The 17,513-nt window shown below is 39.4% G+C and overlaps 1 protein-coding gene across 1 annotated transcript; it reads right to left on the reverse strand.

The window, feature by feature from the left end:
- Window positions 1-15,248: 15,248 nt before the first annotated feature.
- Window positions 15,249-17,431, reverse strand: LOC122065812 (lycopene beta cyclase, chloroplastic-like). The gene is made up of 2 exons (XM_042629662.1): window positions 17,184-17,431; window positions 15,249-16,986 (listed from the first exon to the last, which is right to left on the reverse strand). Exon 2 carries the CDS (start codon window positions 16,865-16,867, stop codon window positions 15,356-15,358), a length of 1,512 nt encoding a protein of 503 aa, XP_042485596.1. The 5' UTR covers window positions 16,868-16,986; window positions 17,184-17,431; the 3' UTR covers window positions 15,249-15,355.
- Window positions 17,432-17,513: the final 82 nt, after the last annotated feature.

Below are 17,513 nucleotides of genomic sequence, written 5' to 3' on the forward strand. Positions count from 1 at the left end.
AGATCAAGCATACCTCACTGCTTTATCAGCTTTTAAGAAAGAAAGCTCCCCCTTGGTCTTCATCTCACACTGGTGCTATCCAAGCATTAAAAAAGCTCTCAGAAGATCTCCCTACCCTCCATGTTCCTTCTAATGGCAAAAGAATTTTGCAAATAGATGCAAGTGATACTCACTGGGGTGCAGTTCTTCTTGAAGAAAATAACTCAACAAGACTCAGAATTGTTTGTGGATACAAAAGTGGATCCTTCAAGCCCTTTGAAGCTCATTACCACTCAACCTTCAAAGAGATTCTGGCAGTCAAGCACAACATTGAAAAATTTCAATTTCATCTTATTGGACATAAGTTTCTTGTCGAACTAGACATGTCAAGCTTTCCCCGTATGCTTGAGTTCCGGTAAAAATTCTCCCCCAGGCACAGCTTCTCCAATAGGCTCAGTGATTTTCAAAATGGTCATTTGACATCAAACACATCAAAGGAAAAGACAATGTTTTGGCAGACTTCCTCTCCTGACCAACTTCTACCTTTTCCATCATACCTTTGATCTTCCCTATTACCCCAGGAGCCTCTTCCTCTCAGCCTCCACCTTCTGGTCATAACCTTTGTTGTTCTCTCCGACCAAACCTTCCATCTGAAATACTGCAAGATCTAACCCTGAGAAAGGTCATTTCTTACAGTAAAACCACAGCAATCTAACTACTAGAGGTTGCCCTTCAACGCGAAGGATTAGTCTTACCCGGAAGCTCTTTTCACCCAGCATATCCATTTCTCACCCTTTTTTCCTTCACCACCCTCCAAGAACTCCCAAACCTTCCTCTTACCTACAAATGCATCTTTAGGCACCTCTGCTCAGCTTATACCATTGCCTTCAGCTTTCCCCTCACCATTATACACCGGTTTACCTCCCGATGGACTTTTCCCACCCGAGGCTGTCCCTGTCCCAACCTCACCATCCTCCTCTTCCTACAACTCTTTTCTCCCATTGACTACTGGTTTAACCTTTTATCTTCTCATCTTCCTGAAGATGCTGGTGAAAACTCAAACCCTAACCATAACTACATCACCATCCTTTTCCTTCGTCCTCCTCTCATTCACCAAACTATTGAAAATCAACAACCCTGCCATTACATCCATTACACTCTTGAGTTTCATGTGTTGCACATCAAGCCTTATGACCTCTTTACCACCCAAGTTCAACACAAAGATGAACGGAGATCCTTTTTGAATACTATGTGTGCTGCTAATGATATCTCTCTAAACTAAGTTCCGGCTCCTCTCCTCGTTCATATGGATACAACATGGGAACTTCACCAAACAGGTAGACTCCCTGAACCCTGCATTGAACAGTTATTAGATGTCTATAATGATTGGCTCATTGACATTTCCAGCACCTATCCAGCCAGTAGTTCTGATAGTTCGGATGCCTCTCTTATTTCACTCTAAAGCCATACTTGATTGATGTGTGTTATGTATTTATCTGGGTTGTAATTGTGTGTGTCGTATTTGTATTGTATTTATTTGGGTTGTATTGTTCCTGTTTTGTCGGTCAATAGGATAGTTATCTCCTGTTTTGTCAGTCAAGAGGATAGGTGGGACCTACTTGTCCTATTGTTCTTTATGCAAGTGTAAGACACGTGTCAAGTCATAATTTGTTGTATTTTCCTATATATAACCATTTAGGGCTTAATGAAAGTTCAAGCTTTGGTTTTCCTAAAACCATGAAGAAAGAAATGGTATTAGAGCCTTCCCTTCCCTTCTTCAGCTAATCTCCTCCTCTGGCTGTCACTCTCTTTCGGATTGAACCTGTTATAGCTAAAGATATAGTCTAGGCCAAGCCCTTTTGCAAGTAATCCCTGCTTATGGTTTCTTCTGTCAGAAAAACATCATTAAGCGTGGTGGGCTTTCAAGCTAAGGATGCCATTTTATACCCTTTTTAGCTCAGGTTGGTCTGAAGTTAGACACCATAATCAAGGGATTCTTGATCGGCCTCGACTAGTTGTGTCTTTACCTATCTCAGTTTTTGAAGGAGAGCGAAGAGCTAAACCCAGATCTGGTATCAGAGCTGGGCGGATCGGGGGGAGAGTGATAGTTGCGTGTCTATCCAGGTGAACCCTCGTTTAGTCCCACAACGCTTGTGGATCCCCGTCAGCAGTCTTATATTAGTCCCTGGGCACCTTCTCTAGATAAGCCGGTTTTGAAGGAGAGAGAAGGGCTAAACCCAGATCAAGGCACGATAATTTGAGTGGGGTCTGTGTCCTAACATCAGAGCCAATGTGACTATCTTACATTTAGGAACCGATGTTGAGGTACTTGAACAAGCCCAAATGTTTGAGGAGTGTAGTGGAGGTCCTCCTCGTTCTGATAACAAGAGCCCAGGGAAGCGTCCCAAAGCTACACACGATCCCAATTCTGCCCTCCTCAAAGACAACAGCGAACTCAAGATTCCCAAGAGGCTCTAGGATTATGCCCCAAGTGTGAGAAACTACATTGGGGTCAATGTTTATATGGATCTAATATGTGCTATCGATATGGATTAGCTGGACATATGGCTAGGAATTGCACATCGGAAGGTATCCAAGGTGGACAACAATAGTGAGGTCTTCAGGACCACCAGGGGCGTCAAGCACAACAAGGACAACAGGCTCGATAAGGGGCACAGGGAGTGCAGGGAGCATGGGGAGCACAAGGAGCACATGGGGAGTAAAGGCCTAGGGCTCAGGGCAGGGTCTTTGCATTGACCACAGAGGATGCTGAGGCTTCACCATTTGTGGTGACAGGTATATTTATGATATTTTTTCTTAAAATTCATCCACACCTATTTTGCATAAATTCAAATATTATTTATTTTTATTTCTTTTGAATATAAATATTATAAGTAAATAGATCTCTAAAACATAAAGGCATCTAGTAAGAACCTTATGTATATCAGGACAACCTGCACATGTATTATTTGACTCTAGGTCCACACATTCGTTCATCTCACACTCTCTAGCTATAAGAATAAAAGTTACACCCAAAGTCTTGGACCATCAGTTGTGTGTGTCCACTCCATCCAGAGAAGCGCTAATGACTGATACAGTATATGAGTCTTGCATTATACATATAAAGGCTAGAGAATTAGTTGTAAACTTGGTTCTCCTAAATCTCAAGGATTTTGATATGATTTTTGGCAGGGACTGGTTGTCTACCCATCATGCAAGTGTTTATATTTTTTGAGAAAGAGGTGGTTTTTCGACCCAAGCGTGAGACAGAGTTTTTTTTTTTGCTAAAGTTTAGCAAATGAATATATTGAAAAATGAATAAATAGGAGAATACATGAGATCACTCTTCAAATCTTTTCTCCACCTTCGACATGGCCATCAACAGAGCAAAAACTCAAAGCAAAATATAAACATTACAAAAATCGGAACCTTGGTCTTTTCAGACAGTCCCACTCAAGGTCTGAGATAATAAAGTTAGGACTAGAAACCCAAGATGATGTAGAACATGTAGCAGAGGCATGATTCGCTAACTTGTCCGTGACTATGTTCGTCTCTCTATAGCAATGAGTTATCTCCAAGATAGTGTTGTGCAAATATCTTTTATAAAAAAGCCATGATTACTGAAAGCACCATGGAATTTTCTGGTTTTTGATACAGGCTACCACAGCTTGAGAGTCACACTCTATCCATAACTTGGTTATCCCTTTGGTGGAAGCAAGTCTAAGGCCATGAAAGAATACTGCAAATTCTGCCATAAAATTAATCCTACTCCTTCATAAATTGCAAAGCATCCTAAGCCATTTCCTCTTTCGTCTTTGAGGATGCCATCAGCTCCCGAATTTCTTGGGCTTCTAAGAGAACACCCATCAATATTTAGCTTAAAGAAACCCTCTGGAGGGGCATTTCAAAAAATTTCCTCAATTCTTCTAGCCCGAGGCAAGGAAGTTAATAATGTGAAACAAAGTGCACTGCCTCACTATTGATATCCACCTTTCAAGCTAGTCGACTAATTCGACAAGGATGTCAAGGCTACATCACTAATGTAGTGGACACAAAGGCTGAGGGACCCATCCTAGCAAACATAGAGGTTGTTAAGGATTTCCCAGAGGTATTTCCAGATGACTTAGTTGTGTTGCCACCTGATCGAGAAATAGAGTTCTCTATAGAGCATGTTCCTGGCACGACACCAATTTCGAAAGCTCCATACAAAATGGCTCCAACAGAATTTAAGGAATTAAAGATACAATTACCAGAGCTTTTAAACAAGGGGTTTATTAGACCTAGTACATCTCCATGGGGTGCACCAGTTACTTGTGAAGAAGAAAGATGGCTTTATGAGGTTATGTATAGACTATAGGGAACTAAACAAAGTCACCATAAAAAATAAGTACCCACTGCCTTACATTGATGTTTTGTTTGACCAGTTACAAGGTGCAAAGGTATTTTCCAAAATTGACATTAGGTCCGGTTATCACCAGTTGAGTATAAAAGCAGAAGATATCTCTAAGACCTCGTTTAGAACTTGGTATGGACATTATAAGTTCTTATGCCCTAGCTGCATTTATGGACCTAATGAACATGGTATTCCATGTGTTTCTAGACCGGTTAGTTATTGTCTTCATTGACAACATCCTAGTATATTCCAAAAGTATTGAGGACCATAAAGAACATTTGAGGGCAATACTTCAGAAGTTGAGACAAGAAAAATTGTTCGCCAAGCTTAATAAATTTGAGTTTTTGCTGAACTAAGTAAAATTTTTGGGACATGTAATTTATGAATTTCTAAAAATGGAATTTCAGTGGATCCTTGTAAAATTGAGGTTGAACTTAATCGGACTAGACCGACTAGTGTGACAGAGATTAGAAGTTTCTTAGGACTAGCTGGTTATTACAGGCGGTATATAGAGGGATTCTCTAGAATTTCCATACCTTTGACTAAGCTAACAAAGAAGAATGCAAGGTTTGAATTGACTGATGAGTGTGAAGGAAGCTTCCTAGAATTGAAACAAAGGTTGGTGGTTGTTCCTGTTTTAACTATTCCTTCAAGTTCAGGTGGATTTGTGATCTATAGTGATGATTTAAGAAAAGGACTTGATTGTGTTCTCATGTAGCATGGGAAGGTGGTGGCATATGCCTCCCGACAGCTGAAGCATATGAGCAAAACTACCATACACATTACCTTAAGCTAGCAGCTATTGTATTTACCCTAAAGATTTGGAGACACTATCTATATGGGGAGAAGTGCGAAATCTTCACAGACCACAAAAGTCTGAAATACATCTTTACCCAAAATGAGATAAACATGAGACAAAAGAGATGGTTGGAGTTGTTGAAGGATTATGATTGCATCATTAGCTACCATCCGGGTAAGGCTAATGTTGTAGCTGATACTTTAAGTCAAAAATCTCAAGGGTTTTCGGCAGCACTTTTGACCCGTCAACCAAACCTACCTGAGGATATGAGGAGACTTGAATTGGATGTGATAGTTAGAGATATTATGGTCTCATTGGCAACATTAATAATACAACCAACATTGATTGACAAGATCAAGTCAAAGCAAAGCAGTGATACATCATTAGTGAAGATAAAAAGGGAAGTTGAAGAGGGAAAGAGAATAGACTTGATATTTCCACCGATGGGACCTTGAGGTTTAAGGGAAGATTATGTGTTCTAAGAGATACTAAGTTAAAGCAGATGATCCTAAAGGAAGCACACTACTCACCATATGCGGTACATCCAGGTGGTACTAAGATGTAGCATGATTTAAGAGAGACATTTTGGTGGAATAATATGAAGAGGGAAACTGCTCTATTTGTACAGAAGTGTTTGACATGCCAATTGGTTAAGGTAGAACATCAGAGGCCGTCAGGATTGCTACAACCACTTCCTATTCCTGAGTGGAAGTGGGAAAATGTTTCGATGGATTTTGTCACGTCATTGCCCAGAACTTCCAAAGGGCATGAAGCCATATAGGTTATTGTCAATCAACTAAATCGGGTCACTTCTTGCCTATTAGAATGAACTACTCAATGGAGAAACTCGCTAAGTTGTATGTCGATGAGATAATTAGGCTTCAAACCGGGACCCAAGATTTACATCACACTTTTGGCAAGGCTTACAGAAGGCAAGACTTGAGGGACGCAATTTTACCTCTGATGGATTCTTTCAAGGCAAGACTTTTGAGAAGGAAAGGAAAGCTTCTCTCCCTAGCAGGAAGAGTTGCGTTGGTGAAGACAGTAATGAATTCAATTCCTCTTCATAATTTCTCTATATATCTGTGGCCTGCATCAGTCACTATGAAAATGGAATGATGGATCAGATACTTCATTTGGAGTGGGGATATCTCTTCTCATAAGGCTATTACAGCTAAATGGAAGAATGTCTGTAAGCCAAAGAAGGAAGGAGGTTTGGGTATTCGTCATCTCAGAGAGGTCAATTTTGCTCTTCTTGCCAAACTGTGCTGGTTCATTAAATCTGATCAATCAAATTTTGCTTCTTTTCTAAGAGGTTGTTTTATGTCTGCTAATGGTAACCTTAAAAGGTATGCTCCTTCCTCTTCTATTTTTCCTGGAATAAGGAAGGTATGGGATATTATTTCTAAATCAGAAGATGGATAATGGGAAATGGATCTTCCATAAAGTTTTGGTATGACCGGTGGATTGGGAATAATAGAATTATTGATGTTGTTGATAACATTAATCTGGCTCGTCAAGATCTATCTGTCTTGGTTTCAGATTTCATTGTTGATGGTAAATGGGAGTTGCCTCATGTTGCTTCTCCTTTAATGCAAAACATCTGTGATTAGATTTCTTCTATCAACCTTCCATCATTTTTGGATGAAGATAGGAGAGTTTGGACTTTAACTAAATCAAGTAAATTTTTAGTTAAATCATGCTGGAGAAGTTAAGAGACAAAAACCCTATTAAGGGATGGTGGCGGCAAGTTTGGCTGAAGGGTTTTCATCCGAGACACTTTATTTTTAGTTGGAAGTTTATTCATGGATGCTTGCCAACTGGTGATATGATTTCCAAGAGATCTATTCATATGGATTCAAGATGCGACCTTTGTCACAAGCATGAAGAATCTCTCATACATCTCTTCCTACAATGTGAGTATTCTGTGAAACTATGGTCTTCATTCTTGGTTGTTTTTTACCTATGCTGGGAGGGCTTTCCTACTATTGAGAATCAATTTTCATGGTGGAAAAGGAAAGAGAATGATGTCCATTGTGGCAAGATCTGGATGCATTTTCTCACAATTATTCCTTTTCATATATGGGCTGAGAGAAACAGAAGAAGGTTTGATAATCGGAGTTTGCCGACAAGCTATGTGGTGCATTATATTATGAAAGACAATAAGGATCTCTCCTTCCTTGTTCCTGTGCATATCAAGTCAATGGTTGATCTCCTCATTTCAAAGAAGCTTGATATTCATAGCACCATAAGGGTAGCTTCAAATCACATCTTGGAATTAACTTGGGAGGCGCCTCCAAGGGGTGTCTGAAAACTGAATATAGATGGATGCTCTATAGAGAATCTGGGCAGCTCAGGCATAGGTGGAATTATTCCCAATGCATCTTATCAGATGGGTTGTTATGCAATCTATGAGGGAATTGGAACTAACTTCATGGCTGAATTTTCTGCTTTCTTCCATGGAATACACCAAGCATCTTTGAAAGAAATAAGGAATTTATTGATAGAATGTGATTCTCAGGCTGTTGTTTCTTGCATCAAAAGACAGAATATTCCATGGTGCTTTTTACAAAGATGGTAGAACTACAAAGGTTATTTGGACAACATAACTTGGACTATATCTCATTGCTATCGTGAAATAAATACAATAGCGGACAAGCTAGCCAAGCATGCTGCTACTACTCGTACTTCAAAGATTTGGGATGCTTCTCCATCTTTTATAACTTATGAGCTTGATTGGGAACTTTAACATAGGTCTAGATTTCGATTTTTGTAATTTACTTTGTCTTCCTTGCTTTGAGTCTTTTTTCTGTTGATGGCCCTGTTAAAGGTGGAATAGAGGCTTGAAGGGCATTTGTAACTTCACATTTGTTAATTATTAATATACTTTTGCTGACCTATAGCAAAAAAAAAAAAATCATAGAAGGCCTTGCGTACCCATTGAACTTTAGCACTGCGTTCCATCCACAAACAGATAGTTAGACAAAGAGGACTCTACAGACTCTTGAGGATATGTTGAGGGCTTGTGTTATTGACCTCAGAGGCAATTGGGATGAACATCTTCCTCTTATTGAGCATTCATAGAATAATAGTTATCATGCCACCATTGGTATGGCTCCATATGAGGCTTTATTTGGGAGAAAATACAGGTCTCCCATTTGTCGGATTGAGGTTGGTGAGTGCAAAATATTGGGGCCAGAGTTGGTTCAAAAGACTAGTGAGAAGGTGGAATTGATACAGGAACGAATCAAGACAGCTCAGAGCTGACAGAAGAGTTATGAGGATGTTAGAAGAAAAGCACTGGAGTTCGAAGTGGGTGACATGATATTCCTCAAAGTGGCCCCCATGAAGGGAGTCATGAGGTTCAGAAAAAGGGGCAAGCTAAGCCCAAGATAAGTTGGACCATTCAAAATCCTTGATAGAATTGGGCAAGTTGCTTACTGAGTTGCCTTACCATAAGCTTTATCAAATGTTCACAATGTCTTCCATATATTAATGCTCAAGAAGTATGTGGTGGATCCTTCTCATGTGTTGAGCTATAAACCATCACAGTTGAAGGAAGACTTGTCCTATGAAGAGGTACCTACTTAGATATTGGACCATAAGGAACACATTCTTCGGAATCATACGATTTTATATGTGAAAGTCCTTTGGAGGAATCACTCAGTTCAGGAGGCATTATGGGAGTGCAAGGAAGACATGCGAGCTAGATATCCCCAGCTATTTTAACATCTAAGGTATTTACAAATTTCGAGGACGAAATTTATATAAGGGGGAGGATGTAATGTCCCAAAATTTGTAGGCCCTAATGACAATGCTAAGGTTAGACAATTAGTATAGCATGGTGTATATGTATATATATATATACATATCCTTAGCTATTTTAACATCTAAGGTATGTACAAATTTCTAGGATGAAATTTATATAAGGGGGACGATGTAATGTCCCAAAATTTGTAGGCCCTAATGACAATGCTAAGGTTAGACAATTAGTATAGCATGGTGGGGTAGGTACATCATAGTATACGTTATATATATATACACGCTTGTGTATGATGTGTGCTAAGGTGTTGAATGGGGTAAGGGTTGTTGCCGACCATGGCATACACCCTCTCTTCTCATTTCTTCCATTTATACTCTTCTTTATCAATTGCATGCAATAGTCATTAACTAAGTGAATATGTATTTTGGCTTCTTCTCCACTAATATTTAAGACAAACCAATGAGGTGAGAAGGTAAGTCTTAACTTTTATTGAATTTCATTTCTAACAACAAAATTCAATTTCACATAAGGGGAAGTGGATAGAATTAAAGTGTATTACGTTTTAGGTATAGTTTAATACGAATAAAAGGAGGGTGACTGGAAGGTTTAAAAAGGGTAGGTAGAGTCTTCCCCCTTTCTTATCTTGGAGAAGATGTGAAGAATTTGAGAGCGTTAGGAGAAAAATAGATAAGAAGAGTCATCTCACGGGCTTGTGAAGGCACTTGAGGGCTAAAATTGAAGATCAAGAAGGCTTGAATCTAGGAGCAAAGAGGAGTGAATGGCCCAAGCTAAAAAAGAGGATTTGTGTTCTTCAAGAGGTAGGTCTTCTTCTCCATTTCTGATTCAGGGTTTATATTTAATGGGAGAGATTCAAAACTAGGGAGCAAAGATAATGGAGAGAGAAAGAGAGAAACCGAGAGGGAGGGAGTTTGCATATGCAACTCATCTTCAAATCAATTTTGAATTTTAAAAATAAAATAAATGAATAGGAAAAAAAATATGTATGTGTGTGTGTGTGTGTGTGTGTGAGAGAGAGAGAGAGAGAGTTGAGTAAAAGGAGGACCCTTTATGTTTTAGAAAAATTAAATACTATTACTACTACTAATTATAATAATAATAATAATAATAATAATAATAGATTAACGGAAGAGAAAATTAATTCGATAGAGAGAGTATATAAGAAAGAGAATGAGAGAGGATAAAGATACGTTTAATTAAATAAAAGACATTCAGTTATGTAGAAATTTAACTCACTAGTTATGCACTAATTGAAATACAAAGGGAGAAAAATAAAGATCTATAAGAAAGAAGGGAAAGAAAGAAAGGAACAAAAAAGAAGAAACAAAATGAAAGAAAAAACAAGTGTCAGAGGGAGCTCCGAGAAAGAGATGGAAGAAAGACTGAGAGCCAGGAAGTGGGATGAGGAAGCAATGGTTAGGAAAGGTTTGTGTATAGGTAGCTGTACCCAGAGTAAGTGGACTATGCCATGATTCACCTGATATGCATGAGATTCTCTATAGTATGTATGTATTTTCATATATAAAAGTGATTTTAAAGCACAGTTTATGAAAGAGGTTTTAAGCATAGTTTCATGTCTGCCAAGAAACGTGGAGGTGAAACCTAGGTCAAGATACTATCCAGATCCTTTGAACTTAAGAGTAAGATAAGGGAGAGGAGTTGAGACAGGTTAATAAACTACCCGGTGAGATGATATGAACAAGAGATTTTAACATATTATAAAAGATGTTTTTATGCATGTATAAGAAAAGTATGATAGTATAAATAATGTATTATGTACTAAGTGTGATTATGCCATGATCTTACTGAGCTAATTCCCTTTAACTCACCCCACTACAGTTTCATGTCTCACAGATCAGGTGACACAGAGGAAAGGTCAATTGATGAGAATTGAAGAAATATATTTTTGGAGGATTAAACGTATTTTATTGTATTTGGTACATTGGGTACATGATTTATATGATTTGATTTATGCAGATTTGATTTTTATATTTGAGTTTAATAGATTTTATGTATATTTGATGAAATTGATCAGAGTGCACAGCGGAAGCACGGTGGGTCCCGAGAATAGTAAGAGAAATAGTAGAAGTGGGCCCATGATTAATTGAGTAAAGTTTTAAGGTTTCAAAGTTGATTGGTCATTTTTATATCGTTATTTAACAATGGCCCGCAAGGTATCTCACCCAGATTTGGGGGCGTTACACACCATGCTCCCATCAACCTTCGAAGGTTTCACAAAACCAAGCTTCATCCCATCAACTCGTTCCAAGGATTTAGTAGAGACAAGATTTGCCCATGTTCTCCATCACCTTGTTGTTTCCCTTTATCTATCGGACCTCCATCACCATCATCACTACTAGCACGGCTACCTTCCCCAACATAGAACTTTCTACCACCATCTCTCTCACCCAAAATTCCCCCAAGGGATTGGATAGCCAATCCTGTGGAAGAAGAAGGGGCAGCCATGGCCGAACACTAGACTTCCTCACCGTGATGATATCATAATCCTTGGTCCTTTCGGCATCCATGGGACTCAATCCCATAAATTGGTTTCTTTCTTTCATTCAGTCATACTCAAATGTGCTCATTGACCACGTACGACAAAAAAAGGGACTTGAATCCTTTGTAGCGCAATAGGGCGTCTGGCGAGCATTTAACGTCCAAAAACGCCTTAGGCTGCATTTGACCTCCTAGGACTTTGTTTCTTAGTGTTTCTAACCATTGGATGCGTGCCAAACGCCCTATTGCGCCACAGAAGAATTCAGTTCCAAAAAAAATGTCTAAATAGTAAAAGAATTAAAATAAATTTTATAAATAACAATTATTTCTTTATAAAATATTTACAGTAAAACAAATGCAACCTTAGAGACACTTATTTATGTTATTGATAATTATAAGTTGAAGGGGGAAAAAGATAGAGAGAAACAATTGGACCAAGTTTTCCTGCAACCACGGCGAATGGGAATTCAAACATAGTGGATGATCCATGCCACCTTATGGGGAAGGGGGGGGGGGAGAGGTGGAATTTCCAACCTTCGATTGCATGATGAACCTCACTGTGCAATCAAGGAAAACTTTGTCCTTAACAATTCGTCCTCTTATATCGAACAGAAGAACAGAGAAAACGATGGTATAGACCAATCATTCAATCGACGGTGAAGGGTTGCGTCTCCCTCTTAAGTTGTTTCCCCAGTTAGAAATCCACCGTGGGCCTATATATTTAGGATAACCCAATGATAAAAGGACCAAGACAAGTTAACTAGCTTTCCTTGTTAGAAAACATTTTCTTAAGTGGTTTGTTTATTATGGAAAGTTAAGGATCACTTTGATTCCATTCCTTACTGGTAATGATTAAAAGAAACTGAGGGATAAATGATACTGCTATAGATAATTTGTGAAAGTAAATCCAGTCCCAAAGTATGTAAAGAAGATTCTCTCCAATGTTTGTTGGATATAGGCTAAAACTACTTCTCCAGTCAAATTTCTTTATCTCATACTTAGCAGTTGAGACGTGTTCAGCCACTGTAACAAAACACCGGTAACTACTTGGCTCTAATACCACATCGTTGAGGGTAAACCAAGAAATAGCGGAAGTCACCTACTAAATGCTGGTCTTAATTACACGAGAAAAAAAGACGCAAAACATATACACACAAGATAATTTACATGGTTCAGCTTTTAGCTTACGTCCACCAGTGAGGACAAGAAGATGATTTCACTATCAAGCAACTGGAGAATACAAGAACACTCTCACACTAACCCAAAGCTACACCCATCGGAACTCTTCCTATTTCTTACACTGAAATATTAGAGTTCAATGGGGGTATTTCAGCTTGAAGTAAGTGTGAGAGAGTGTTCTTATGTTCTCCAGTTGCTTGATAGTGAAATCATATCAGTGTCTACACCCGTGGACATTCGGCTAAATCTTGTTTCTAGTGTGTGTGTGTGTTTTGTGTCATTTTTCTCGTGCCATTAAGACCCGCAGTTGGTAGGCAATTTCCGCTATTTCCTGGTTTATCAACACAAACTACAACCCATATAGGTTCAATCATTCCTTTGTTCTTTTTTGTAATGTGATCACTACTTCAATCTTCCTCTGAATAGGCATCCATGCATGACTCAACCAAAACAAAATACCTGAACTTGGTGGTGTAAAAGATATGCTCTGATGTTCCTGATGACCAAACGATCACCTCCTTGTCCATTTCCTAGATTTCCTTGATAGTGCTGATGAAGTGAAAGAGCTGCAATCATAGGTATACTAATCATACCCTTGGAATCAACGAACCATTGATCAATCTCCTCAATGGCTTAACTGACTTGGTACCAGTATCTTGATGTCAAGGTACAGCATTGAGAAGCATTACAAGAACAAGCAGAGGATCATTGCTGTGCTCCTTATTATAATCCTCAGTGTCATTCAGACCATCTTTAGTCTCCCTTCGATTGTAGTAGTAGCTCTGTAGTTGATTGTTGCTGCATCCCTTACCAAAATTCATTACCCTTTCCACTCCTCTGGCTGATATTAACTCTGTTTCGCACCAATTTCTAGCCATTGTAGTACCCCATTTCTTTTCCCTCCCTTTTGGGTGCATTTATATATGAATTTGAGCCAAAAAGAGTGGAAGCTTTAGTACTGAACTTGCCTTACCTGGTCAATTCATCCAATTCTATAGTCCTTTGCCAATTTGATATCTCAACGGGTCTTCAAAACCATAAGTTCAACAACCTACACAGCCATAGGGCTTCTGATAAACGGATCAAAGGTGGGGATAAAAGGCTGATGACTCCCAAGAGCCCTTATTGACGGAGTCATTTGGCACCTCAATGTCCACTCATCACATCCTAAAGTAGAAAAAGGTCCCAAGGGTTCAATTGTATGCTGATTCAAGTAGTACATGAGCTGAGTTTAGAACGTCCTAGACAGTTCAGTTCCTATCTACCATTGTTGTTAAAAGGGGGAATTAAGGAGCAAAGCGTAGGACAAGAGGATTGGGCTGGGCCAACCTATGGTGTACAAGTAGTTATGCCAATAGCAGCTCTGGGCAGCTAAGTTAGTAAGGAAGAATTTTTGCGCCATTGGAAATCCTTCTATATTTGAGTTCTCGTACAAAGTTTTCTAACGAAACTTTGATAAGCGAGAGGTGCAAACACCGCAAGGTGTGAAGTGATCTCATACTAAAAGAAACAAGTTTCATTTTCCAGCCACATCTTTAGCTGCCACCCCATACTTGACTTTCTCATGAACCTCCGCTAGCTCCCATGCAACCAAGCAACGGAGCACACAGAACAGTGCATGCTGGGAAAATCAGAACATTTTAACGTCCACAGAAAAAGGGCCCCAACAAATCCAAACCCAACCTTTGATGCTTGAAACTCGTTTCTAACCAGTTGGACAAGTAGAATGGAAGATCCAATTTTTATTTACTACAGATATGACGTTAGTTTTCGACTAACACCAAAATACTGAGTTTGCACCTAGCAATCAACTTTTTCACTTGAGTCTGCTTGAGATCCAAATTTATGCTTCTAATGTTCCAAACAGCTAAATTAAACATATACTGTTAAACCAAAATGCTTTATCTGGATGGTTATTCATTAAATTTGGTACTCATGGAGTATGTTCTGTTTGATCACTTATTCTTACCAAAAGAGTTGGGAGTCCCATGATACCTGACAACAGGCAGCATAGGTTCCTACTTAGCTTCAGATTTAGGATACAAGGTACAAACTGCAGTTTTCGAGTGACTAAGTCAATGGGGAAGAATAAGTTCAGTTGCAGAAATTGGTAAATTGCATTCTGTTTCTCACCGCAAAGCATCTGTAGGTGGCTTTCTAGTCTGCCATCCCTTGTCAAAACTGGGATAAAGTTGAGCCAGAAGATCCCGATTCAAGATAAATTCACGAGGAAGTTGCATAACCCCCAAGATGTTCACATCTTCATCAATGATGAAGCCTGACTAACACCTATTCACATTAAGTTCATAATATCAAGAGTTTTACATGTTTCATCTGAATGTTCTTAAGGAAATTTTCTTGTCTTCCAAGATACAGTTTGAGTTGTTTAATTCATAGAATCACAAGTCAATCCGAGAAATAAAATGAAATTCCCAAAGCATAAAAGTGCAGCCTTTGGAAACATATCCAACAATTACAGTCTTACAGCTACTAATTCTTTGTATCAGTACAGCAAAAAGTGAACTAAATCTACATAGTATGTCCTACTGTACCATAAATAAGCAGAAATCTTGGGTATTTGAGTCCATTCTGCCTTAAATATTTCAAGCAAACTTATATTGATGTCTAAGGAGATCAAATATGAATTGCATAAAAAACTGGGTAGTTACATTGACATTTACTGGTTACAGACAGTAAATTTAGATGTCAAATGAAATCTTACATTCTAGTCCCTATCCTTTATTAAGTTGCCAATCATGTTTACCAAAGGAACTGTGCCCTTGGCCATAATCTCTATCCTAGAAGTATTGGAGGCTTGAGAAAATAGAGAAAGACCGAAATATATAAGCTCGGGAAGAAACAATCGAGATGACAAGAATCCATGCCAGTAATGTGGCTCTAGATTAAAAAATGCATCAAAGAACCTCCTTGTGCCTTGTAAATCAAGCTTGAGCAGAACATCCATACCAAAGCAGAAAAATTCCCTCTGCCTCCTCCTCTCTATGGGCCACAAATCTTTCCAAACTTCGGCAGACATTTCATCCCCTGAAAGCCGTCTCTCAGAGCCAAGGTACTGAACTATCGAGTTTGCAACTACCGGAGCGGCTGCAAGAGTTCTTGCCACCATATAACCAGTTGAGGGGTGCACCATACCTGCAGTTCCACCTATTCCTACGACTCTCTGAGGGAGCACGGGAAGAGGGCCTCCCATTGGAATAACACATCTCTCATCTTCTTCAATGCTTTTCACTTTTATACCTAAGTGTCTCAACCTAGCTACCATCCTTTCCTGTATCTCTTCCATTGGAACTCCAGGTCGGGCGACAAGAGAAGTCTCTTCCAGAAAAATCCGTTTGGATGAGAAGGGCATTGCATACAGAAATGTGGGGATCTTACAATTCTTTTCTCTCAACTCCTCCTTGTTGGTCAGATGTGAATCTCTCCAATCCATGAAAACCATCTTATCCACATCAAAGGGGTGCTCTTCCACCTCTGCTAAGATTCCATAAGCCACTTGGTACCCAGGGTTATAGGGCTTATCATATTGCACAAGGCACCTCGAGAACCCGGTGGCATCAAGAACTATATTTGCCTGAACTGTAACTCCGTCATTGCAAATTAAAAGAGATTTTGATTCCTCATGAATAACCTTAATAACCTTGGCTTGATGAAACTTAACACCATTTGATATGCACTTCTGCATCATTTTCCATTTCAGCAACTTCCTATTTACTCTACCGTAAGGTCTATCCAGATATTTCCGTGTCTTCTCATCCAAGAACACAACGGCACCAGACCAGGTTGTGTCGAGGCAATCAAGTAGGTCCATGGCTTCAAACTCGTCTACCCAGACACCATAATTGTTTGGCCAAATCAATTTTGGAGATGGGTCAATTGAACAAACGGAGAGGCCTGCTGCAGAGACCTGTTGTGCAACAGCAAGTCCTGCAGGACCACCCCCAACGACTGCAAGGTCCACAACCAGACCCTTTGATGGGTCATACATGGGGAGCTCGACCTCAAGATTCTCTTTTTTGGTTTCCGGAACAAGCTCCAAGACAGCACTACTGCGAGCCCTAACACAAGGATTCCTCCACCATGTCCGATGAGACCTCTTGGAACCAAACCTAAAGTGGTGTTGACCCTCTGAAGAGCATAAAAGATTGCGTTTCTCTGCAAACCCATGAAGTGGGTGTAGCAATCCAAGCTTATTGTGTGCTCTTAACAGAGTACCCATGGAAATCTCAGATGGGTTTTAGAAATCTCGCAAAATCAGAAGAGGGTATCAAGAATTGCAAGTAAACTCTAACTGGACTTGGAGATTCCCGCCTTCTGACCTGAATCTCGCGAGCTTCTCTGAAATTCACAACTGAGTTTAGCTTAAAACCGCAATTGGACTCTAAGCTTTGACAATTTAAACGGGTCCGGAGAATATTTTGCAAACATATGGATACGAAGAATACGAAAGCACACTTATTTCAGTTGAAACTAGAACACTCCCTGGCAAATTGAATTCAAGAAAAAGTGTTCGAGACTTTGAGTAGAAAGCTTACCGCAGAAGAGGCGTACATATTGGACTTGGAGACGAATATTACAGAAATTGACAAACTATCAGGAAAACACCAGAGGAATTAGAGCTTTAGCGGCCATCGTCGTCGATAAATATTAGTGCGTCTCAGAATTTCGCATAGAAGATGACCTGTGCGTGGTGGGTTTGCTTTCCCCCGTCATGGGTCTTGAGCCTTTGACAAAGCCAGCTGGGTTTTACTTTCCCTAATTACTTTCATGCATAGGCCTACGAAGGAAGTAGTCCTACTTATGAGATTTACCCTTACAAATAGGTATAACTAGTTTGGATTTTCTTTTTTTTTTTTTTTTTTTTT

Source organism: Macadamia integrifolia, unplaced genomic scaffold, assembly GCF_013358625.1.
Source record: "Macadamia integrifolia cultivar HAES 741 unplaced genomic scaffold, SCU_Mint_v3 scaffold2125, whole genome shotgun sequence".
In the NCBI taxonomy this organism is placed as follows: domain Eukaryota; kingdom Viridiplantae; phylum Streptophyta; class Magnoliopsida; order Proteales; family Proteaceae; genus Macadamia; species Macadamia integrifolia.

Bases quoted from the DNA above. Each gene is read 5' to 3' on its own strand.
- LOC122065812 (XM_042629662.1), bottom strand. From the start codon at position 16,867: ATGGGTACTCTGTTAAGAGCACACAATAAGCTTGGATTGCTACACCCA.